At 44.5% G+C, this 24,146-nt stretch overlaps 1 protein-coding gene across 4 annotated transcripts in view; it reads left to right on the plus strand.

The window, feature by feature from the left end:
* The first annotated feature begins 477 nt into the window (after positions 1 to 477).
* Positions 478 to 24,146, plus strand: part of ZNF704 (zinc finger protein 704) — a 153,380-nt gene continuing 129,711 nt past the window's right edge. For all 4 annotated transcript variants that reach the window (XR_012157153.1, XR_012157154.1, XM_073330740.1 and 1 more), the window contains exon 1: positions 478 to 1,193. Coding sequence is in view for 2 of the 4 variants with exons in the window: in XM_073330740.1 (XP_073186841.1) it covers positions 921 to 1,193 (273 nt within the window). In the remaining 2 variants the exon portion in view is untranslated. The remainder of the gene's footprint in view (positions 1,194 to 24,146) is intronic.

A 24,146-nucleotide genomic window follows, 5' to 3' on the forward strand; every position in this document is an offset into this window, starting at 1 on the left:
CTGGAAAGATTGTGGTTTATCAATGAAAGTGCTATATCTGTGTAATATAGGCTGTATCGTCTACTAGAACAATATTCTATGCACAGGGGGGTGGATTTGAAAAAAACAAATTTATTGGAGCACCATCTCTAACTCCTGTGATCCTGTATACATGGAGACACACGTTGCTGTATAATAGTTAACGGATTCGGAATTCCTTATTTCTGTTGTAAATAACATATGGGACACTTTGGGACTCAGATGAATGATGCCCCTCGCAATGAGGTTAGGTTGAGAAGGTGTAACTGCCGGATAATGATTGTTTTCAAAATGACTGTTTGGTTTTGATTAATGGTGGGAATCTACTAATCCTAAGTGTTTATAAGAGCTTATTTAAATGACCGCATCCCTCAAGTGTCATCACGGGGCCAGTCATGTGGCAAATGTTAAGCACCGCTAATCGTCTCGCCCTGGCTCCCTTTCTCAAGCAGCAGCAGCGAGCCTTTCCTCCCGCCCCGGGAGAGGCGTGGTGGTGACAGCGCTGGAGCATGGCCATTGCTCTCCTGCGAAGCGCCCGGCTGAGCTCACGGTGAGCGGGAGGAATCCAGTCCGGGTTTTGGGGCAGGGGACGAGCGGGCTGCCTGCAAGGAGAGGCGAGTAAAGCAGGAACGCACCGCTGCCGACCGCTGGGGCAGAGCAGAGGGGACGGGCAGGGCAGGGCAGGCCCGCGCCGAGGTGGGGAAGCCCCGCGGGACTGGGGAGTCAGTGCCCCCCGCCCCCGAGCCGATTGCACCCGCCTGTCCCATGGCTGCAGCGCGCCCATTGCGCCGCCCCGCTGCCCCCTCCAGCCGCTGTGTCCCGCTGTGAGCGCCGCCGGGTGTCTATGAGTGGCCGGCGCGGGGCCGCCGCCCTGAGCTGAGGCGCGCCCCGGGCTCCGTATCATGCAGGCGCGGCGCTTGGCCAAGCGATCCAGCCTGGGCAGCCGGCGGCGAAGCGTGCCGCTGGCAGCGCCCGCCCCGGACGGGGGCCGGGTCCCCAAGCCCGAGAGCGGCTGCTGGAGGCCGCCCCGCCGAGAGGGCTCTGCCGCGGCGCTGGAGGAGGAGGAGGACGAGGACGTGGTGGTGGAGGTGGAGGAGGAGGAGGAGGATGAAGAGGAAGGCGGCTTGGGGAGCCCGCCCGCGCCGCTGCCCATCCCCGCCAAGGGAAGCCTGAAGGTGCGTCCCGGGCCGGGGGGCTGGAGTCCCGCCGGCCCCCTCCCACTTAGGGAGGGTCGTGAGGGCCCTGCCCTGGCCTCCCTCTGCCCCTGGTCCCGTGGGAGGCGTTGGCGAGGTGTCCCGCTCCCGCTCCGGGGTGTCGCTGCAGGCGGGGCGGGGCGGCCGCTCCCTAGTCCGGAGCGAGAAGCTGCGCGCGGGGGCGGGCTGCCCCCCTCTCTGGGATGCGGCCTGGCGGTGTGCGTCATGGGTGCTGCCCCCCGGGTGCTGCCCCCTGCCCGTGGTGGGGTGACGGAGCAGGTCGTGGTTTGGGAGAACTGGCGTGTTGGGGGCAGCACCCGTGACCCCACCGCACCTGGGGGGGAGGAGGGTGAAGATGGGGAGCGTGCTGTGAGTGCCACCATCTTCTCTGGGGTTGGGCATGGGTGATAGGGGAGGGGCAGAGGTGCTGCCCTTCTAAGGCTGGAGGAGGGGAGCCTTGGGGGTGAGGGTTATGGGTGCACTTCAGGACTGGGTGCACCACCCCCTCAGTGCCCCAAGCTGTCTCTTTCTCCAGGGTGAGGCATGGGGGGGCGGGGGGATGTGGTGGGTGCTGCTCCATTCTCTGGTGTGGGTGTATGGGTTGTGGATGCCACCCTGTTCTCCAGGCTTGGGCTCAGAGATGGGCATTGTGTCTGCTGCCCCTTCCTCTGGGTGAGAGGTGGTCTTTTAGCTTAAAAATGCTATTGAAAACTGCAGTAATACACAGAAAGATATAAACTAGAGAATCTCAACATGTAAAATAATCCATTGTTTAGCTACAAGGAGCTATATTGTTGGCTTACTGCTGTTCCTTAGCTCACTGAAACAGGAGGGGTAAGTCATGGGTGTAGCAAATGAGGAGCTGTTTTGTTGTTTATAACATTAACAGCTGTGATCCCCTTTTAAATCTGATTCTGTACTCAACAAGTATTGAAAGTAGTGTGAGCTTTACTTTACTAGTGCTCAGCGTGGTAAACAACAAAAAGAAGCGGGGTTGTTTTTGTTTTTTTGTTAACCGTATAATTTTACGGGGGATTGTTGGTTTCTGAAACAGTGGGTACAGCCATTTTTCTGAAGTAGGAATTAGCATTTTATCAGGGATTTGGGAAAAGCAATCAAAGTCATGGGAATCTTACAATTAAAACGGATGTGGTGATGTCTTCTAACATTTTAGGTGGTTTAGAATACAAAAAAACCCCACAAATATTCCCCTTCTTAAATGTATGTTCTCAAGATTTATGGTCAGATGATGTTGAGGGATTTGTAACTTAATTTTGACCATCACTTTAGATTTTTCAGGAGTAAAGCTGGACATATGAGTGCCCATGTGTCACATGAGACACAATTGCCAAGAAGTGCTAGGATATGAGGGTTACAGGTAGCTCTGGTAAGCTGCATTAAATGGGTGATTTTAAAAAAAATGTTTAATTTCCATATTAATTGAATATTAAGATTTACTCAATGCCTACACAAGAGGTTTTCGTGGGGTGCTCAGAGGAGTGTTCAGGGAGGTGAGCGGCAATGACAGACCTGCGTGGGGGGGCTCGGGGAGGGAGTGCCACCTCCACCTCCTGACTTACCTCAGCAGGCCACACAGCCTGTGGGTCAGTGTCAATGCCTCCATGCCCAGTTCTCGCTCCATCCCCAGAGACTGTCGCACATACCTTCTCCCACCCTGAAAACCCAAGGCGAGAGGGACAGGTATTGAGGGAGGGCACACCCAAAAATTGTACCTCAAAGAGGGGAACTCGGCTCAAAAAGTTTGAAAACCGCTGGCCTAGGCCCTGTGTGGAGGCTTGATTCAAAGTCAATGTGATTATCTCCATTGAGTTCAGTGTGCTCGGGATCAAGACTTGTCTGAGCGTTTTAGAAATGCCTGTAGGCCCTGAACCTGCAAAGGTTTATGCACTTGCCTAACTTTACTAGCATGAGTAGCTCTATTGATTTCAATGAGACAACTCATGGTAAATAATAATAGTAATGGTAGTAAAGTGAAGCATATTGCATAAAGTAAGTCTTTGCAGGATCGGGGACACAGGTAGGTAGAGATGTTGTGGGACATTTATATTGAAGCCAGATAATTATATACACTTTTTTTTTTTAGTTTTAACTATTCTATTTAATGATTTTCTAACAACGAGGAAAAAATATGAAAACCTTATAGAACTTGTGAAAGGTGCCAGGTTGATATTAGTCCTTTGCATATCCACAGAAAAAAGCAAAACAAAAGCATCAACAATGCATGATACCTCTGCGCTATTAAAGTGTTTCAGTCCTTACTCAGAGGGATTGTTGTAGGAGTGTGAGGGTAAATCCAAGCAAGTTCAATCATTTGGCCTGTCTGCAGAGCCTTTTGCAAAGGTGTCAGTTGGAGTGATAGTTTTTGTGACACATCACTGTGATCTGGACTGAGACCACCAATCCATATTATTCAGGTTTCCAAGCAGTTGACACCTTGTAACTACTTAGTCACTACAGATCTATGTGACACTTGAACTGGTAATCTAGAGATGAAGGGCTCTGTGATCGATTACTAATCCCATGTATCACCCCGTTCCACTGAAGTTACAATTATTAAAGTCTTTGCGTGTGGCATGGAAAGTGAATCTTTTTAAAGCATATGATATGAGGCAAATTACATCTTGTATCACATCGGAGAAGGAAGCTAATGGGGAAAGTCTAAAGTGGAATACTGATAAAATTAAATATTATCTGGATTATATAGCTATAAATTGCATACAGTGTGGATTTCCTGAATATACTATTTGCCAACACAGAAAACATTCTTTTGAAAAGTGTGTTATGTGAATACATATGACAGTATTCAGATGTGAGGGTTTCTGTCTTGCATTGATTGTATGTATGTGCCTAATGTTCACTGACAAGCATGTGAGTCTTATAGATCAGATCACGGTAGTAATTTTGTTTTTTGATCAGATACTGTTCAATGTAGTTTACTTGGTCTAAAGTGTTATCTCTTTCACTAAATAGTGGCTTTCATTGAGTAGTAACATAGGTGTTGGTATATTAGAAGAGAGTATGCATAGTTGTCAAACTGCATTGTTTCAGTGTTTTATTCTTGACTAATTTCAGAGTAACAGCCATGTTAGTCTGTATTTGCAAAAAGATGTATGCATCCGATGAAGTGAGCTGTAGCTCACGAAAGCTTATGCTCAAATAAATTGGTTAGTCTCTAAGGTGCCACAAGTACTCCTTTCCTTTTATTCTTGATTAAGTATTATAAACAAAATATTGAGTTATAATTTAACATGTACAAGTATATAAGTGAGAATGCCCTTGTTTATAGACTGATAAACATATGCCCCCATGAATCAATTCTCAGGACTCTAATAAAATAATTTTAAAACATAACACATTAAAAATAATGAAACAGACAAAATGAAGCTCACTCTGACCCCGAAACCATAGGAGCAAATAGGCCTTGCATCATGCACTAAACGTCAGAAAATTTAGATTCTTGGCAAATACGTAGCCAAGGGCCTGTGACCAAAAACATTCTATCTCCTGTTCCCAGAACTCAGAACTGGGAACTCTTAGCAAAACTGACACCAGTTGATGTCAGCTATTGAGATGACGCATAATAGATGTTTCAGATGTAGTCAGGACCTAAATCATGATGGGCTTTATAAATAAAATTCAAAATCTGGAAACAGTGGTTTTCACTGCATTCCATGCAATGCGGGTGCAATGTGTACTGTCTCCAGAGAACACCATTCAGTAAGAGGGATGCAACATTCTCATTGTCTCTTGTAGGTATCTAAAATGTGTTTATCAACTTGATATTGAAGGATCAAAGAACTTTACATTAGCTGAAGATTCCAAGTGGTCTTCATTGAATGGTTTATGTGGAGTGAATTGCAATAGTCCAGTTTGTTGGCATGGGGGCTGCACTGGAGTTAGGGCTTGAAAAAATTATTTTATATCTAATTACCAATTCGTGAAAACTGCTTGTGCCACCATACCCCCAAAGCCATGCCCTCTCTAATATAAAGAAATAAAACTGTTGTATACTGTATTTACTGGTGACAACATCAATCAGCTTTCTATTTAACATATTTTAAAATGTGGAGGGAAAGAGGATGACAGAGACACTAAAGAGAAGTCAAGAAGTCATCTGCCACAATCTGTTATAGGAAAGAAAAAGTAGAGTGACGTCAGGGAGAGAAAATAGATAGAACATGCAAGCAAAGAAGCTATTGTAAGTACGGCTAGTGGAAAATAAGGGAAAAATTGACTACATTTGATTTTCATTAACGCTCATCTAAATATATTTGCTGACTAGTTTAAAGACCTTATTAAATATGAGTTGATGTATAGTGAAATTAATCAAATATCTATTTTTGAAGTTTTTTTTTTTTTAATGAGTCCCTTTTACCTTATCTCTTTTTAGCATGTGACTCATCATAGTATTTTCTTGTCTTCTGTTATGGTGGGAAGTGTTTGGCAAATAGGTTGGTCTTGCAGCATGTTCTGAAGATGGCTAAGCTTTGGCTCAGACTTTTTTCTCCTCCAGTAACTTACTCCAGTGTAGGGCACTCTTGACCACAGACACTTTATCTCCAGCTCTTATGAGCTTCATCCTGGGCCTCACTGCTGCATTTTCCCCAGAAGAGGTCCAAGACAGAGTCGCTGAGTTAGCTGGGACCTGACCTCATGATAGCCTTGGTTTTAATCTATAAGGATTTGTACCCTCCACCTCCTTTAAATGCCAAATCAAAGTACAGGTAGGATGTGTCCTCGTGAGGAAGTACACTGCCACAACATCCCACATAAACTGAAGCCTCTTTGTCATTTGCACCTTTAATCCCAGATATAATGAATGGCAATAGTCCAGTCTGGAGGTGAAAAATGCATGGGTCACTGTGGCCAGATCTTGCCTAAGAGGAAAGAATTGGAGGTGGAAGAAAGCCTTGGGGGGATGGCACTTTATGCCACCTGGAACCTAGAAGAGGCATGAGGGTTGTATGTGGTGGAAGAGAGAGATGGAGACTAAGGGAATAAAGGGGGATAGTGAAGTGACCTTTTCAGAACCTTAAAGATCTTGTTTAGTGAAGTTTCCAGGGTCTTGTGTTATCAGAACTAGTTTATCCATGTGCATATGAGAACAATAAATACCAAGTTGCTGATTGTATAACTTCAGTTTGTCTATGAAACTGTTCTTCTGTGACACAGCTGAAAATTCATCTTCAGCTATAATAGCAGCCATTTGAAATTAGTCTGAAATTAATATATTGGAGTTGTCTCTAGTATTGAATATCTAGAAGCGCAGACTAATTTTTACTGTGTCCATCTAATCTGTGTGAAATCCTCTTGAATCCCTGTGCATCGCGCAGTAAGTTAGAGTAATTGTTAGGGGCTGTGGTGTTGTGGCCTGTGCTGGCTACATTAAATCCCAAGGGATCATAAATAATAGAGTATGTGTATTGAGGCTGCACTCTTCATATGATAAGATTATATCAATACCATACAGTTTTTATGAACAGAGAATTGGAAGGAGGACTGGCTGGTGAGAATTCCCTTGGTGAGTAGGAATACTAAAGGACATGTTCATCCCTCAGATACATATACATTACTCTCGTACATACATAAAGCCAATGATCAGAGGGGTAGCCGTGTTGGTCTGGATCTGTAAAAGCGGCAAAGAGTCCTATGGCACCTTATAGACTAACAGACTTATTGGAGCATAAGCTTTCGTGGGTGAATACCCTCTTTGTCAGATCCAACATGTCTGTTAGTCTATAAGGTGCCACAGGACTCTTTGCCAATAAAGCAAATGGGAGGTCACTGGGCCTAAGGTTAGAATTTAGTCCTAAATGTTCATCAAAGAACAGAATTTCATGGATCTCAATTTCATTTCATTTTGCTAATGAGCAGGTTAGCTTGCATAGGCTGGCTCATATGTCAGCTCTGAAGTTTACTGCTACTTTCTGCTTAGTTTTGTAACTGAATATTTTAGCTACTATCTGGTAGGGGTTGAACATTGAACAGTTTGGAAACATTCACTGCAGCAGTTTGGAAAAGAAGCCTTATGCATGGATTGGCTAGAATGATTTGTACGTCATAGGCATTCCTGATTAGTAGAGATGGGTGAACCATGTTGCATTCAAAGGGTTACAGATCTCCACCTTATTTTTATAGGGTTGTAAAACTAGTTAGTTTTTGAGTCTTTTCCCCAATAATTTCATGTTGTGTGCATATATGTATTTAGAAGATTCAAAATAAAATAATGAGCTATAAAACCCATTTCATATTGATTTTACAAGACAGTGCTTTCAAGGGGTTACATTCAGAAATCTTTCCACATATAAAAGTCCTCCCCCACTTGCTTCCGCCAGCCAAATTAGCATTTCCAACTCCAACATCTCCCACAGCCATCCCCCACCCCCATTTGTCCCCAAGAAAGGCCTAGAAAAACAGGTGAGGCGTGCAGTGGGTCTTGAGGCTAAAATTTGTCTTCTGGAGGAAGACAGGAAGCAGAATCCAAAACTGAGGACCCCTTGCTGAGAGTGCTTTGCTGCCAGCTTCTTGCAGTTGTACATGGAGCGGGCTGTGAGTCTGAGCACTTACTATGCCCTCAGCTGTCACAGTAATGCACACTTTTTTAACTAAAGAGAAGCCTATGTTAATATATTGAAGATAGAAGAGCCCCCAAACGTAGGCTGGCACCCTGTATTTTTGTTGGAGTTGTGTGAGGGGTGTGTGTGTAAGGGTTGTTTTTTTTCTTTCAGTAGCATTTCTCTCTCTTTCCCTCTGTTCCTTCTTTCGCAGTCTTTCTAAAGCACCACAGGAATTCAATACTTTTTGTAGTAAATCAGGCCTAGATGGGTTGATGTAAGTCCCCTTGCGTCGAACTGTGTGTGCATGTGTCTATGTTCAGATTTGTCTCCAGCCAACATAAGGGCCCTGTTACAGTGATGCAGTAAAACCACCTCCCAGAATGGCATGGATCTATGGTCAACCTGCTGAGGTCGAGTCTGTGTGAGTGAAGATGCTCCATGACCTCCGTCAACCCTAACGGTCCTCCAGCAGCTGTCCCACAATGCCCCATTCCATGCGACCATGATGGCTCTGGTCACAAGTGTAAACTCCATTGGCCAGGGGTCACAGAGACTGGAAACCACACCTGTTCCCCTCCAAACCTCAGCCTGTTTTTGAAATGCCAAGCTTGGTGAGCACGCCTAGCTGCTCACCCTTCTTATGAGCAACTGTCCAACCAACTGTGCTGGCTCCATGCACTAGATGCGCTCCTGCATGGAGTAGACAGGGGTTATTAGATCTCCTGGGCCTGTGGGGAGAAGAAGCAGTGCAGGCACAGCTATGGAGCAGCTGTAGAAATGTGTCGATCTACGAACAGACTGCATGGGGAATGGAGGCAAAGGGATATGTTAGGGATCAGCAGCCTTGCCACGTGAAAGCAAAGGAACTCGGTTAGGTGTCCCACAAGACCTGGGAGGCCAACAATCAATCTGGTGCTGAGCTGCAAACCTGCTGCTTTTACAATGAGCTTTATGCCATGCTTGGCGGAGATCCCACTAGCACCCTGCAGGTCATTGTGGATACCTCGAAGGAGCCAGAGAATCCTGCTGTGCACAGTGAGCAGAGGGGAGCTGATGATTCCAGCCACGCTGAGAGCCAGGAGCTGTTTGAGATTCTGCCACAGTCTAGCCAGTCCTGCAAGGGAGCGCAGATGAGCCTGCTGAAGGGAAAGGCAACGCGAGTAAGTGTGCAAATGCATTTTTGCTTATAATGTCTAAATTTAAAGATGGTGCCGAGCCCATCCCCAAGTTAGTAAGACACAGGTATCAACTCATATGAGAAGAGGTAGAGGTACAACAAACAGAGGTAGAGTTGGTTTCTGCTTTTCCCTAGTAGGCGGGAGTGTGGGAGAGCCTGCGGAGCACTTTGTTTATGTACATAGGGTCCTTTTATCCTCCTGAAAGAGACCCTGCAATTTTCTCCTAAAGGTTTCTATGGATGGCTACCTTATATCTTCCTCCATGGAAGGACATTTTCCCATGCCATTCTGAGTTTGGCTGGCACCATTGCAGTAAACAAGCTAGCGGCATATGGGTCTGGATGGCTTCGGGATACCAGCAGCAGCTCTGTTCTCTGTGCCTTTGTTAACCTCAGAAGTGAGATATCAGCTGAAGCTGCAACCACTTGTGCAAAATAATACCAGTACTCGGTGCTATTGCCCAATACTAATACACATGGAATAGGGACTGAAATTGTATTGTTTTATGCAACAGAAAAGCGTCTCCCGAGCAGGCCACACACACCATAGCTGGGGCTGGAGAGCAGTGGGAGCCAAGGCACTCCAAAGCCGAAGTGAGAATAAGCATTTTTTATTAAGTGTTTATAGGAACAAGGGAACTGAGTTTTGAAACTCATCTTTCCCTTTCCATTGTGACTGTGAAACCAGTGGCACATCTCTCTGTCTTTATCAGTAGCTTCTGGCATGAAAACCTTGAGTGGTGCTTCCTCTATGCAGAACGTCTGGCCCTGAGGAGAAGGAGAAAGAAGAGGAGTAGGGAGGACATGTTCTGTGAGATCCTGCAAGCCAGTGTTCCATCAGACCATGATCCAGAGGCTTTGAGGGCCAATATGACTGACAGCATGGAGAAGGAAATAGGACAGGAGAAAATCCCAGCAGGAAAAGGAAGGGGGAAATGCACGAGGACATAATGGCTCTTCTGCGGCTGGAAACCCAAATGTTGCACATCCTGATTGACCTACAGGCCCCAAAATCCCAGACTCCCCTCCCTTTGCAGAACTCCATGGTCACTACTTCCTACTCCCCCAACATTCCATGTAGCATCATGTGCCACATCCTTACTCTTAGCACTCCACACAAGGGGACAGCAAGAAAAACCACAGCATCACATACACTCACCTGTGAGAACTGCCAGTGGCATACATGTAACCACAGTGGACTACATCTGTGCACCAAAATGGACAGAAATGTTTACTTCTCTTCCAATTTTAAAGTTCCACTCTGCTAATGTATGTTAAAAGTTTGTATTGCATTGTTTTTCTGCACTGTTTTTCCTACTCATAAAGTTCTATTTTTTTGAGAATCAAATTATTTTTTAGTTCACAACACATAATGCAGAATGCATAGTGGTACTCAAAGCACACATATTTGTAAATGTACTGCAAGCACTACACAGTTCTTAGCAGTGCCCAGAGTTCCAGATCTGGAGAACTGTCTAGCACAGAATGCTACTGTGGCTAACTGTTAAAGTGCTGTGAAATTATACAGGACACAATAGGCAGCTATAACCCTTGGGTTATTTTTCTTGCTGAGATCCAATCAAGTGAGTAAACACTGCCAGCCTCCCTTCAATTTACCAATAGCACATTCAGCTCTCATTCTGCACCTGCTGAGTTAGTCACCTTGATCAATTGGTCCTTCAGCTTTCATATAGATTGCGCCAATCACAACATGTCTTCCATTCTTCTTGTATCCTGGCCTTCCTTCTCCATGTTCAGCCATGTCTTTTCATGATAAAATCTTCCCATTTCTTTGGAGGTCAGCTGAGTGGTTGTTTCAGTTCCCGTGGGTACCACTTGCCGACAGCTGAAGTCCACTGATTGTCAGTGAGCCTCACTGTATGCCCGGCCCATCGTATTTTACTATGCCTGCTCTCAAGGATGACATCCTGCACTCCATTCTGCTGTCTGATCGCTTCACTGGGGACTGGATCGCGGATTGAAATTCCCAGAATTCTTCTTTCCATCGCCCTCTCAGTGACAGTTGCTGCTCCTCTGTCTTCGTCAGCGCCCATGGGCGCTGTGTTAGTAGTTGAGTCTTTCCTTGGTGCAGTTGAGAGGGCCAATATATGGCTTCATGAGTCCGGGGAGCCAATGGGAAGGCTGGGTCCCCCAGAATCACTATCAGCATTTCCATATCACCAATTGAAATCCACTGGTTGGGGAAAAAATTCCACAACTTGCAGCTTTCTGAACTGTCCTGTATTCTTAAAGATGCAAGCATTATGCACCACCTCTGACCGGGCAACATTGATGTTGATGAAATGTCCCCAATGATCCACCAATAGTAGTCCTTTCTATCGATATACTCTGTGGCAAGGCGGGCTGGTGCCAAAATAGGGATGTGCATGCTATCTACTGCCCCACTGCAGTTTGGGAACCCTGTTGCTGCAGATCCATCCACTATGTCCTTCACGTTGCTGAGAGTCACAGTCCTGAGTAGAAGGTTATGATTAATGGTTCTACATGCTTGCATAACAATGGCCCCTGCTGTGAATTTTCCAGCTCCAAAATGATTTCCCACTGACCTGTAACAATCCAGTGTTGCAAGATTCCAGAGTGTGACCACCACTCAGTCCTCTGAGGACAAAGCAGTTCTCATTCTAGTGTCCCTATGGTGGTGGACTGGGGCAAGTTTGGCATACAGATCCAGAAATGTGGCCTTTTGCATCTGAAAGTTCTTCAGCTACAGCTTATCATCCCAAACCTGCATTACAATGCAGTCCCATCAGTGCTCAATTTTTGGGCCTAAAAGCGGTGCTCCACCACCTGCGGCTGCTCCATGAATGTTTTTTGCGATGTCCCTCAATAAATTCTTCTTGAGAAATTGTCATGTCCTCCCCCATTGTTGCCGTACTTTGTGTGGGTCTGTAGCTACAGGCTAAAATCTGTGTCTGTATTTGCAATGTTCATGAGAACGGTGCAGACCTTTGTGGGCTCCATACTTCTGTCAGAGATGGCAGACACCAAAAAGTGCTAAGCAGGTTTATGGGATTGAAAAAGAAAGCCACAAAAATTACGGGATATGGATGGCATTATGGGATGGAGGAAGTTGCATGCTGGCTCCCAGAGATCCCTGAGTGAGTCATTTCTGTCTCACAACACATTGCCAAAAAATTCTAAAGGCATTGTACCAGATGGCTGCTTGTGGTACACTGTGCATTGACACATCCAGTCCTTGTGAGTATGCACAGTGCTGATGAACGTATGCATGCGCCCAGGCGATTTACAGAGTTCAGCAGCTATGCATGCACACAGCTTGCATTGATCAAAGTTTGTAATGTAGATATGGCCATAGTTCAGTTGAAACTTTTAAACTTATAGTGTTTGAGTGGGTTCAGACTTGGGCAAAATGAGTTAATGCGTTCTTATTGATTAGTCATGTGCTCATTCATTCAGCTTTCATGTGTACTTTGCAATATACTTATATAAGGGGAACTTATAAGAGACAAACTTCTACAAACCCAAACTCTTTATTTCAGTGGGTGGGATTTTAGCCATGTGGCTGTTATGAACAGTGATGGGAACTGGTAGACGAAGGCCTTAATAGTGAGTTAGGATTGTGCACTGCAATTAAACTGACCAGAGAAAACTGAAGTATATTCATGTTGAGTGTTGACTGTATAATAATTAGCAGTAGTAATTAAAATAAATTGTGCATCAATGTAAATTGACATAGCACTTTACAAATACAAAGTGTGACACATTCCCTTCCCCTAAAAGAAGGGCTTGTAAGTTTGGTATATTTTGCAGATTTGGGGCAGGGAGGTATTTTTTGAGCTTGTTCATGTTTTTCCATTAGAAATTCAGGCATTGTCTACTCTTGAAGACTTTATGGATGTCCTGAGAGCAATTAGGGTTATGACACTTTTGATGTCAAAGAAACAAAGCTATTCAGACTGTTCTAATCTTGGCTTTTGTTTACTTTTATTAATATCTATTTAAAACACATAGGGAACAGCTTTTTTTGGTTATGAATTAAACTTCTCACTTCTTCAGTTAAACAGATTTAGCCTGTATCTTAGTGGAGCTTTTCAATTGTGTTAATATAATTGAAAAACACACCTTTTTGCCTGTCAAGACATAACCCAAGTTAAATCAGTGCAGAATAGACCAGCCTGGAGAGAGCCTCCAGTCTGCATTTGGGTCAGCTAAGAAATGCTCCACACAAAAATGGAAATCCTGACATTTCTGGTATTTCTAAGGAGAAAAACCCAAACAAGCAGAAACTAAACTTTCATTTTCAGGCTGCCTCTGTACACCAAAAAAAAAAGCAAAACTGGTCACAAACCCTATTTCTATTTCCCTTCACACTATAGGACACATACCAAAAAAAAAAAGAAAGGGTGGAGGAAGGAAACTGTGTGTTAGGGCATGTCTACACTACAAAGTTAAGTCAATGTAAAGCAGCTTATGTTGATCTAAGTATGTAAACTACAGTGTTCCTCCCACCACTGTAACTCACCCTCTATACTGACCTAATAAATCCACCTTGATGAAAAGTATAAGGCTTAGGTCGACGTAGTTTGGGTGATGCATTGTCTGTGTATACACTGTGTGACCGGGTCGGGCCAGAGGGCTACAGAAGAGTAATAGAAGGCAGATATATTAGCTCCAAGTTAAGTAGGTCCCTTTTCCCTGAGTAAGGTAACAGGGAAGGTTTCAGAACAATCAGGAACTTTCTGGAGACAATTAAGACAGACAGGATGACTAGAACACCTGCAGCCAATCAAGAAGCTGCTAGAATCAATTAAAGGCAGGCTAATCAGGGTACCTGGGTTTAAAAAGGAGCTCACTTCAGTTTGTGGTGCGCGTGTGAGGAGCTGGGAGCAAGAGGTATTAGGAGCTGAGAGTGAGAACGCATACTGTTGGAGGACTGAGGAGTGCAAGCATTATCAGACACCAGGAGAAAGGTCCTATGGTGAGAATAAAGAAGGGGTTGGGAGGAGGCCATGGGGAAGTAGCGCAGGGAGTTGTAGCTGTTGCACAGCTGTTCCAGGAGGCACTCTAGACAGCTGCATTCCACAGGGTCCTGGGCTGGAATCCGGAGTAGAGGGCGGGCCCGGGTTCCCCCCAAACCTCCCAACTCCTGGTCCGACACAGGAGGAGTTGACCTGGACTGTGGGTTCACAAAAACAGCCAAGCTCCAAGCTGCCGTGAAGCTCCAAGGTGAGCAAATCCGCCGATAAGCACAAGACCCACCAAGGTAGAGGAGGAGCTTTGTCACAACTATTCCTTGCATCGCTTGTTCCCCGTCAGGGTGGCTGACAGCCAAAGCTGTTAAATTGACAGGAATGTCAATTTCAGTGCTGGTAGCGTTTCTGTTTTGAAACTGAGGGCAGCGGATGGTCCAGCTGTGAGCCCTAGCAGTGCTGACAGCTGGAGCCTCGCTGCCCAGCGCTGAGAGCCTGGGCTGTGGGCTCCCCACAGAGGTCCCAGGTGGAGCCTGGCTGCAGCCTGGGCTCTCAGCTCCCCGTGCCAGATGGAGCTCCCAGCTGGGAGCTGAGCTGGTGAGCTGAGAGCCTGGGTGACAGCTGGATCCCAGCTGAGAGCTGAACTGGGGTGGTCTGAGAGCTTGGCCAGGAGCCCAGGCCCCAGCCGGGAGCTGAGCCACAGCGGGGGGAGGTGCCTGGGCTCTCCACACCCCACATTGCCCCTCTTAAGTTGGTGCAAGTGCTCTGGGTGAGTTCATGCACCAGCAACAGGAGGACAGTGTGGACATGAAAAACCAAGGCAATTACTGCAGGGGCTGTAAATCAAGCCAAACTATGTTAGGTCGACTTGTAGTGTAGACATGTACTTAAATTCTGTAACTAGCTATAGTCCCAATTACGCTTTTGAAGTTCACAGCACATTATGGTGAATGGGAGAGGAAGGGCAAGTTCCCACCTTTGCTTCACCTGTTGTCTAGCTGGAGACTTTTTTTTTCATGATCTGCATTATAAAAGCTGTATCTTTGTTATGGAAAAGATAGAAACTTTACATTAAAATGTAGAATGTGCAGCATTTTATATAATGTAATAAAAATTGCAGATTGATATTAAAATTATGGAATACACAATTTTTCCACCCCAGTTTACTTTTGTTTTTTATAAGATTGTTTTTCTTCCCATTTGTCTTTGGAGGATGTTGCTTTGTGTGTTACTGAAATACGTAAATTTTCCATCATGTAAAAATCACTCCAGGAATATGAACAACACCTACAGGGTACTCTGTAAGGACAGGGAGGATTCAGGTGCAGAGGGAGAGGAAGGATGTTCCAATGGTTAGAACACTAGACTAAGACTTGGGAGACTGAGGTCCAATCCCTGCTCCACTGCAGACTTCCTGTGTGACCACAGGCAAGTCGAGTAGCTTCTCTCTGCCAGAGTTCCCAATCTGGGGATTGCAATACTGCCCTACTTAATGGGGTTGTTGTGTGGATAAGTACATTAAAGAGTATGAGGAAGTAAGATGCTACAAGGGTGGGCCATAAAAGTACCTTTGATAAATAGATGTTGTACCAGGGCAATTCATGAGTTTCTGCTTACAGTCTTAGTAGTTGCCTGAATAGGATGTCCAGAAATTCTTTTTTGATTGCTTGTAACGTTAAAAAAAATCCTTTTACCAGACACAAGAAGAGACTCTAGTCCTCAGCGAGAAATTAGTATATTCGTGCTACATTTGCTAACCCTAGGGTTAAATCCTGGCTCCATGTGAGTTAATGACAAAACTCTTATTGACTTTGTTACTAATTTTTTTTTAATGTTCTATATATTTTTCAAAGGGGCGTGGGGGGGCAGAAGAGGAAGGTGACGGCAGGGTGTGTGTTTTCCCTCCACTTTCCCATAACTCAAAAGAACAGTATTTATCTGACATTAAAAAAACAAACAAAACAAAAAAATAAACACACACACACAAAAACAAAACAAAACCAATCACCCCTTTGATTACAGACATAGCATGAAAGTTTCAGCGCCAGAAGAGAATGTTTTGGAAAACTACGAATGTGTGAAAACAAAGGATTGTAAGAGAAATAATATAGCAGCTTTAAATACAGTGCTGTGATGGGGTGTACCTGGCATTTGCTGCTCCCTACAGGTGGCACTGCTACAACACACCACAAGAAAGGAGCAATAAAGGTGGGTCCTTGAGGCCTGCCTAGAGAGGCCTCACAGAAGTAGCCAATCAGAGCCCAGTAGGCTCAGATAAAAGGAGCTGCAGGGGCTTAGCATAGAATCATAGAAGATTGGGGTTGGAAGAGACCTCAGGAGGTCATCTAGTCCAACCCCTGCTCAAAGCAGGATCAACCCCAACTAAATCATCCCAGCCAGGGCTTTGTCAAGCCGGGCCTTAAAAACCTCTAAGGATGGAGATTCCACCACCTCCCTAGGTAACCCATTCCAGTGCTTCACCACCCTCCTAGTGAAATAGTTTTTCCTACTATCCACCCTCGACCTCCCCAACTGCAACTTGAGACCATTTCTCCTTGTTCTGTCATCTGCCACCACCAGGGCCGGCTCCAGCATTTTTGTCGCCCCAAGCGGGGGAGAAAAAAAAGAAAAAAAAAAAGGAAAAAAAAACCTGATTTGAGCTGCCGCCGAAGTGGAAGAGAGGGAATGAAGGACTTGCCGCCGAAGACTCAGACATCCTGTCCCAGTAACTGACTGAGTGCCGCCCGTTTCTATTGGCCGCCCCAGACACCTGCTTCCTTCGCTGGGGCCTGGAGTCGGCCCTGGCCACCACTGAGAACAGCTGAGCGCAGTCCTCTTTGGAACCCCCATTCAGGTAGTTGAAAGCTGCTATCAAATCTCCCCTCACTCTTCTCTTCTGTAGACTAAATAACCCCAGTTCCCTCAGCCTCTCCTCGTAAGTCATGTGCTCCAGCCCCCTAATCGTTTCCGTTGCCCTCTGCTGGATTCTCTCTAATTTGTCCACATCCCTTCTGTAGAGGGGGGTCCGAAACTGGATGTAATATTCCAGGTGTGGCCTCACCAGTGCCAAGTAGAGGGGAATAATCACTTCCCTCGATCTGCTGGCAATGCTCCTACTAATACAGCCCAATATGCCGTTACCCTTCTTGCAACAAGGGCACATTGTTGACTCATATCCAACTTCTCATCCACTGTAATCCCCAGGTCCTTTTCTGTAGAACTGCTACTTAGCCAGTCAGTCCCCAGCCTGTAGCAGTACATGGGATTCTTCCTTCCTAAGTGCAAGACTCTGCACTTATCCTTGTTGAACCTCATCGGATTTCTTTTGGCCCAGTCCTCCAATTTATCTAGGTCCCTCTGGACCCTATCGCTACACTCCAGTGTATCTACCTCTCCCTGCAGCTTAGTGTCATCTGTGAACTTGCTGAGGGTGCAATCCATCCCATCATCCAGCTCATTAAAGAAGAGGTTGAACAAAACCGGCCCCAGGACCAACTCATGTGGCACTCCGTTTGATGCTGGCTGCCAACTAGACATCGAGCCTTTGATCATTATCCGTTGAGCTCGACAATCTAGCCAGCTTTCTGTCCACCTTATAGTCCATTCATCCAATCCATACTTCTTTAACTTTCTGGCAAGAATACTGGGGGAGACCATATCAAAAGCTTTGCTAAAGTCAAGATATATCATGTCCTCCGCTTTCTCACTATCCACAGAGCCAATCAGGTTGGTCAGGCATGACTTGCCCTTGGTGAATGCATGTTGACTATTCCTGATCACCTTCCTCTCCTCCAAGTGCTTCAAAATGGATTCCTTAAGGACCTGCTCCATGATTGTTCTGGGGGCTGAGGTGAGACTGTAGTTCCCTGGATTCTCCTTCTTCCCTTTTTTAAAGATGGGCACTATATTTGCTTTTTTCCAATCGTCCAGGATCTCCCCCAGTTGCCACGAGTTTTCAAAGATAATGGCCAATGGCTCTGCAATCGCATCAGCTGACTCTCTCAGTACCCTCGGATGCATTGCATCTGGCCCCCTGGATTATGGATGTCCAGCTTTTCTAAATAGTCCTTAACCTGTTCTTTCACCACTGAGGTCTGCTCACCTCCTCCCCATACTGTGTTGCAAGTGCAGCAGTCTGGGAGTGAACCTTGTCTGTGAAGACTGAGGCAAAGAAAGAATGTCCGTTCCTGACTGAAGCTAGAGGAGTGAAAAAGAGTGTGCCTCTCTGGCCAGAGGACCCTGACAGGTAGCCAAAGTTTATGGCTGGCTGAATATACACTGAGATTGCAGAGGGAGAAGGCCCAGAGGATGTTGGCCCTAAGATAGGACTGGCAATAGACAGGGTCGGTTAGGAAGAGGCTCAAGGAACTAGCAGTGAAAGACTGAAGTGAGCAGTTTGTGGCTGCTGTGTGTAGGGTCCCTGGGTTGGGGCGCGGAGTAGTGGGCAGGCCCTGGTTCCCCCACTGCCACAGGTAAAGTGACATAAACCTCCAAAGGAAGCAGGGCTTATTTGGGAGCTGAAACAAAGGGCTGCATTTAAACAAAGCTGGGCTGAAGACCCTAGCCAGGGCAAAGAGACTTTTATTTGCTGGATTATTTTTAATTACACTGGAAGGGGGACATTTGGACTTTGTGACATGGCTGAAGGGGCCAAATCACTGAAAACACCTCCGAAGCCTGTGGGGGGAGAGGGAAGAAGGGAGGTGAATGCCAGGGGCAAGAAAAGGACTGTAGTACCACACCCAGCCACTAGAAAGCATTCAAGAGGGGAGTGCCCCATTGCATGTGTTTATGGGATCCTGCTGTTGTTATAGCATGGAGTGAGATTGAGAGATTAACTCTTTGATCTTGGTTTGTTAGTTTGTTTACTATCAAGCTCATTTTAAAATTGTTGGTGAACTGTCTTTTGAGACATGGGTACTGTATGGTAATAATTCTATTGAACAGTAATAGACACTTTCCTCACAAGTGAGAACATATGTTGTACTGCTGGTTTAAAAAAAAACCTTGTGAGTATCTAATAAAGTACAGGGATACCATATTTGTAAAATTTCCAAAGGAGTGCTTTGTTTTTAAAAGAGCAGTAAGCAGTTGGGCCATTCCTAATGCTTAAGTCACCCAAAAGAATACTGAAAGATGGTAAAGTAAGGGAAAATATGGAATTCACATCTCATATTTGCAATTATATGTGAAAAGAAAACAATAGATTAAAAATGAAAAGTGATTGAATATTCATCAGCTCACCTCTCGCAGACTTGTACTGTCACTGTAGGCTGTAGCTCCTTGCAGAACAGAACATTCAAGTATTTTGCTTTTTTAGTACTGATGAGCAGTGTGTAATTTGATCGCTTTCACCATTTGGCAACTTGCCAAACTATCTAACTTGGAATAATAATGATTGTGATGACATTTGTCTCACAGTATTAAAAGTACATGGCTGGGTGGTACACATTGTTTGACAATAAAACTAATGAGGGCAGGAAATTGTGATACTGTAGATCAACTACTGTTGCTTGAACTTTGTGAAGAGCAAAAAAACCCTTTTTTTACGGTCACTAATTTTTCGTAAAGAAATAATCCAAGGGTGAAAATCCCAACTGCAATGAAGTCAGTGGCAAAACTCCCATTGACTTCAGTGGGGCCAGGATTTCACCCATGAATGTATAACACCAATCCAGTAACCACATAATTTTTTTTAACAATAGCCTTAATATTTTCTGTTTTAAAGTATATCTTCAAACTACAGTAGACAGTACCAAATAATCCTTAGGCATAGGATTAAAGAAAAAAAGTAAAATGCTTATATGATTAGATCCTGAAATTGTAACTTTATAGACAATCATTTCAGAATCATTCACTGAGATTTTCTTAACATAATTTCAGAAAGGTTGCTTGGATTTTTGATAAGCAGTGCGATTATGACAAGCAATCAGAAGACTGAATTTGGTATTGGATGGCTAATTAGGAAATTATCTGCTTTAGCAGATAGTGGTTTATGCCTGCATCACATTTCTACGTGCACAAATTGTATGATGATCATACATTATAAAGGTTATAAATTAAATATTTGACCTGAGTTGATCATTTTACATACTCGATATCACTTTGGAAATAACTTTTAAAAGATTAATCTTCTGGATAGCAAATATTTGTGATTGCAGTGCTGTCTTCGCAAGCCAAGCTTTTTCAGAGTTAATTGTAATTAATGTAAGACCATCAAATGAACCAAAAATTTGAAATTAGATTTTTGCTCCGTATGAGATAGTATACTCCTAAAGAAAACACTCTCGCTTGGGTACCTGCTGCTCTCTGTCCAGATAAGTATCCTTATTCAAATGTACTGAGGTAGAGCAAAGAGATATGGATTTTTTTCTTTTCTATATATTGATAGCTCCCTCTGCTAATGCATTGAAGCACCATGTACTTGATGGAAGCCCTAATGTTCTCTTTCTCTGGGAAGGCAGGTTGCTGTCTGTATGCTTTCTGAGGCCCCTTTTTCAGTAAAAAAAGTTTTTCTTTCCTCCAGTTTACCAGCAGTCATTAGGAAGACTGTCTCTCTTTTCTGGAGCAGGGGAAGAAGTCTGAGGTCTCCCCTAGCTCTAATGGTGGCTTCTGCAGTGCTTCCAAGTGACAACAGCCATGCCCAGAAGCGAAATTGAAGGGCCTCCTCCTTCTGCTCTCAGACTCTTGTTACTGGGACCCTCTTCCCCCCCTAAAAAAGCAGAATGAATCTTTTGGGGCAAATGGATCTTTGGGGAGCATCTTTTGGCTGTTCAATTCTCTTACCAGACAGTCTCCTTGCTTGTTCAGCTGCCGTAAAGAGCATGCCTTTCACTTGTATCAAACAAGGTAAATCAGAGAGGAGAACATGTGTGATGTGGATCCCCCTAATATTCTCCCTATGGTGCCCTCTAAAACGGTCTCAGGGCACTGAGATCAGTACCCAGTATCGACCCCAGTACCTTTAATTGACAGTAACTGTATAATCAGGTTGTTCCAACAGTGGGACACAACTAAGAACCAGCTCAGCCCCTCCTCTTGCACTGGAACCTCATTGTTTAAAGAGCCTCATTGATTCAGATGAAGAAGACTTCTCCCTCCTGTGGGCCAGGAGGTTAAGATTTCAGATCCTCGTAAGAGGTCCTGGCTCCACTCTCTGTCTCCCATCTGGCCCTTTGCAAATTCAAGTAACGTGGCATCTCCTGGTCTCAGATTTTGCAGACCTGTCCAGAAAGCCGACTCTCTCCAAGCCTTCAACAGATCTTGATGACATAGCCTTTTAGCCTTTCTCCCCACCTTGGAACTTGATCTGGAGGCCTCCAGAAAACAGATGGAATAACCTAGCATTACTTGCTGAGTCAGTTAGGTGATAAAATCACATCTGCGGGGGAAATTTCTCACTCCTTCTGGGATCATTCTAAATGTGATGGCTTTTGTTTCCTCTCCCTTCATGCAGTTATTGTGGATTTGATTGACTTTATCAATTCCATTTTAGAGACAGCAGAACCAACCTCTCAATTTTCACTGACCCAAAACCACTAAAGGTGATAAGAAAGACAGACACAGCAGCTTTTCCTGTTACTTGTGGGGAAAGAGGAGTGGTTTTGAAATGCTTGAAACTGGAGAGGAAGAAGGGTAATTAGCACAGCCTAACTACATAACTGTAGTGCTCAGGGCATGACATTTTCCACAGCTCTGAGTGATGTAGTATTAGGTGTAGACCAGGCCTCAGTCACGTCTAACTTATGTTGTGGTCAAACATAAGCCAGAGTTAAATGACAATATATTCAGGAATGTTTGGTGTGCAAAACTGACTTGGGCACTCACTGTAGAGGCAGAAAGAAAGGGGTTATGAAATTGTGTATGCCAATAAACATGGTATAAAATAAAAGAAATAACACACGACAAGTAGGCTTGTTTTCTGTAAATAAGGTCTGTCACGTCTCTTCTTTAAAAGTTTAGCTAGGAAGCCAGGCTTATTGGTGCTTCAGAGGATCTCTAATGACTTTTCAAAAAAATAAGAAAATCCAGGCTCTATGTATTTAGATCCTTCCGGAGTTTCTAGTTGCAGGACCAATCTTTAGATAGATCTAGGTATCAGAATTTGCAGGACTCTGATAAGAAGAGGCTTTTGTGGATTTTGGTGCAGGTAATCCATTAATCCACTTCAGATCAATATAAATTCAGGTACAGAACTGGTGCCAAAACTGTAGACCTTTAAAAGCTGGTTTCTGGTTTTTCACCCATGTTTTGAAGATCTAAATATTGAATATTATTTGTTGGAGTCATTTTCAACTATTGTGACCTATTCTCTGGCTTCCCTGCATCCCACTCTTTCTGCTTCCATTCATCCTAAAGAGTTTATGGCGGTCATCTTCTTTGCCATTGCTAATTTACATCTATGCTCATCTCCTCCTACAAACCCTTTCACTCTCTCTATGCTTTGCTCAGATTTGTCTCCTGACTGCTCCTTTTTGTCTCTTTCACTCATTTCCTTCTTCTGTATTGCCCCTTGTGCTTGAAACTGCTTCCAAGTTAAGGATCCTCCTCCCCAAATTACAATAATATGTATGCAGTATTGTGGCTGGGTTGGTCCCAGGATGTTAGACACACAAGGTGGGTGAGGTAATATTGTTTATTGGACCAATTTCTGAGAGAGAGAGAGAGAGAGAGAGAGACAAGCTTTCGAGCTTACACAGATCTCTTCTTCAGGCAGATCTGTGTAAGCTCAAAAGCTTGTCTTGCTGACCAACAGAAGTTGGTCCAATAAGTGATATTACCTCACCTATCTTGTCTCCTTAATACCATACAAATTTTGTGTATATTATAAATCAGCATTCAAATGTATCCAGTCAAGAAGGGTTGGCAGAAGGCTTCCATTCTGAATTATTTCACCTTCACCCAACCATTTTATAGGGTTGTTGTGGGGTGCTAGCATTGATACCTGCTTATCTTTCATATATACAGACACATAATTATGTGCCTTAGTAAAGAGCCTACTAAAATAATAATGTATATGGGAAAAGGGATCTGTAATGTATTTCCTTTCACATCTCTTCTCCTCTGTCCACAGCACATATATAACTCTCTGGAATGGTGGAAACAAAAGGCCAATGGGTGTATGTGAATCATTTTTGTTTGTATGTGTCGGAAAAGGAGATGGCAGAAAGGGGCTCTAGTGGCTTCCTGAAGTTTTTCTTGGATCCAGGCTATTATCATCTGTCCTTTCTGCTGCCAGTTCTCACAAAAGACTTTATGCAAAAAACAGCATTTCCAGTTATCTCCAGCTGCTGGCTGCCCTGCATGGGACAGGCATGTGCCCAGGTGAATGATGGAGTCAAGCCTCTGCACCTTTTTGACCTGAATGTCTAGTCAACATTTGGCCCTGGGGATGTTCCAGTTGGGAGTAGAAATGTAATGCTGGAGTCTGCTATTTTCTTTGATGCCGTCTTGCTTATTTACAAGGGAAGTACAAGGTCCTGCTTCTTCGAACACAGGAGGAACGAGAAACAAAAAAATAATTTCTTAGCTTACAGCCAAGTCTTTTTAGTAGGCAGCAGACACAAAAGCACTGTTTCTCTAGCCCCCCACCCCCTTCCCCTCAGCTGTACACCAGGCTGACAGGCTGCTGCTGGCTTGCTTGCTTTTTCCATCTAATTCTGTTCTCTCTCTGTGTTCTCCTCCAACCTCCCCCCTCCCGTCCCCAACCATTGGAGTGGTTCACATAACCCTTGTGTTCACCTGCCTGTCTACAGCCCCACTTTGGTTTTCACTAGCCTTGGTTACTACTTACAGGATAACCCCAAATACACTTACAGTCCCACTTTTTCACCAAAATGTGTGCTCTGGTCCTCAGCATCCAGCCCTCTGCTGGACAGTTCAGAGAAATAATGATGATTCATTTGCTCCATGAAGGAGACAAAACACGTCTGTTTACCACATGAACTGAGTTGACATTCACTTCTCCACAAACGCAGCACTGTTGGTTTAGATTAACAGTAAAACAAGTTCATGAACAAAGGAAGATGAGATTTTAAGTGATTTCAGGTATAAGAGATAAAGTTAAGAAATGGTTACAAGCAAATGAAAGTGAAAACACACACATTAAAATCGAAAACTTAATCTAGGAAGTTTTGGTTCAAGGCTTTTTTCAACATGGTCTTTCTTACCCACAGTCTTCCAGCAAGATGGTGACTGACTGTCTCCTTGGTCAGGATCTCTTCCAGAG

This window comes from Lepidochelys kempii, chromosome 2 (assembly GCF_965140265.1).
Source record: "Lepidochelys kempii isolate rLepKem1 chromosome 2, rLepKem1.hap2, whole genome shotgun sequence".
Lineage (NCBI taxonomy): Eukaryota > Metazoa > Chordata > Testudines > Cheloniidae > Lepidochelys > Lepidochelys kempii.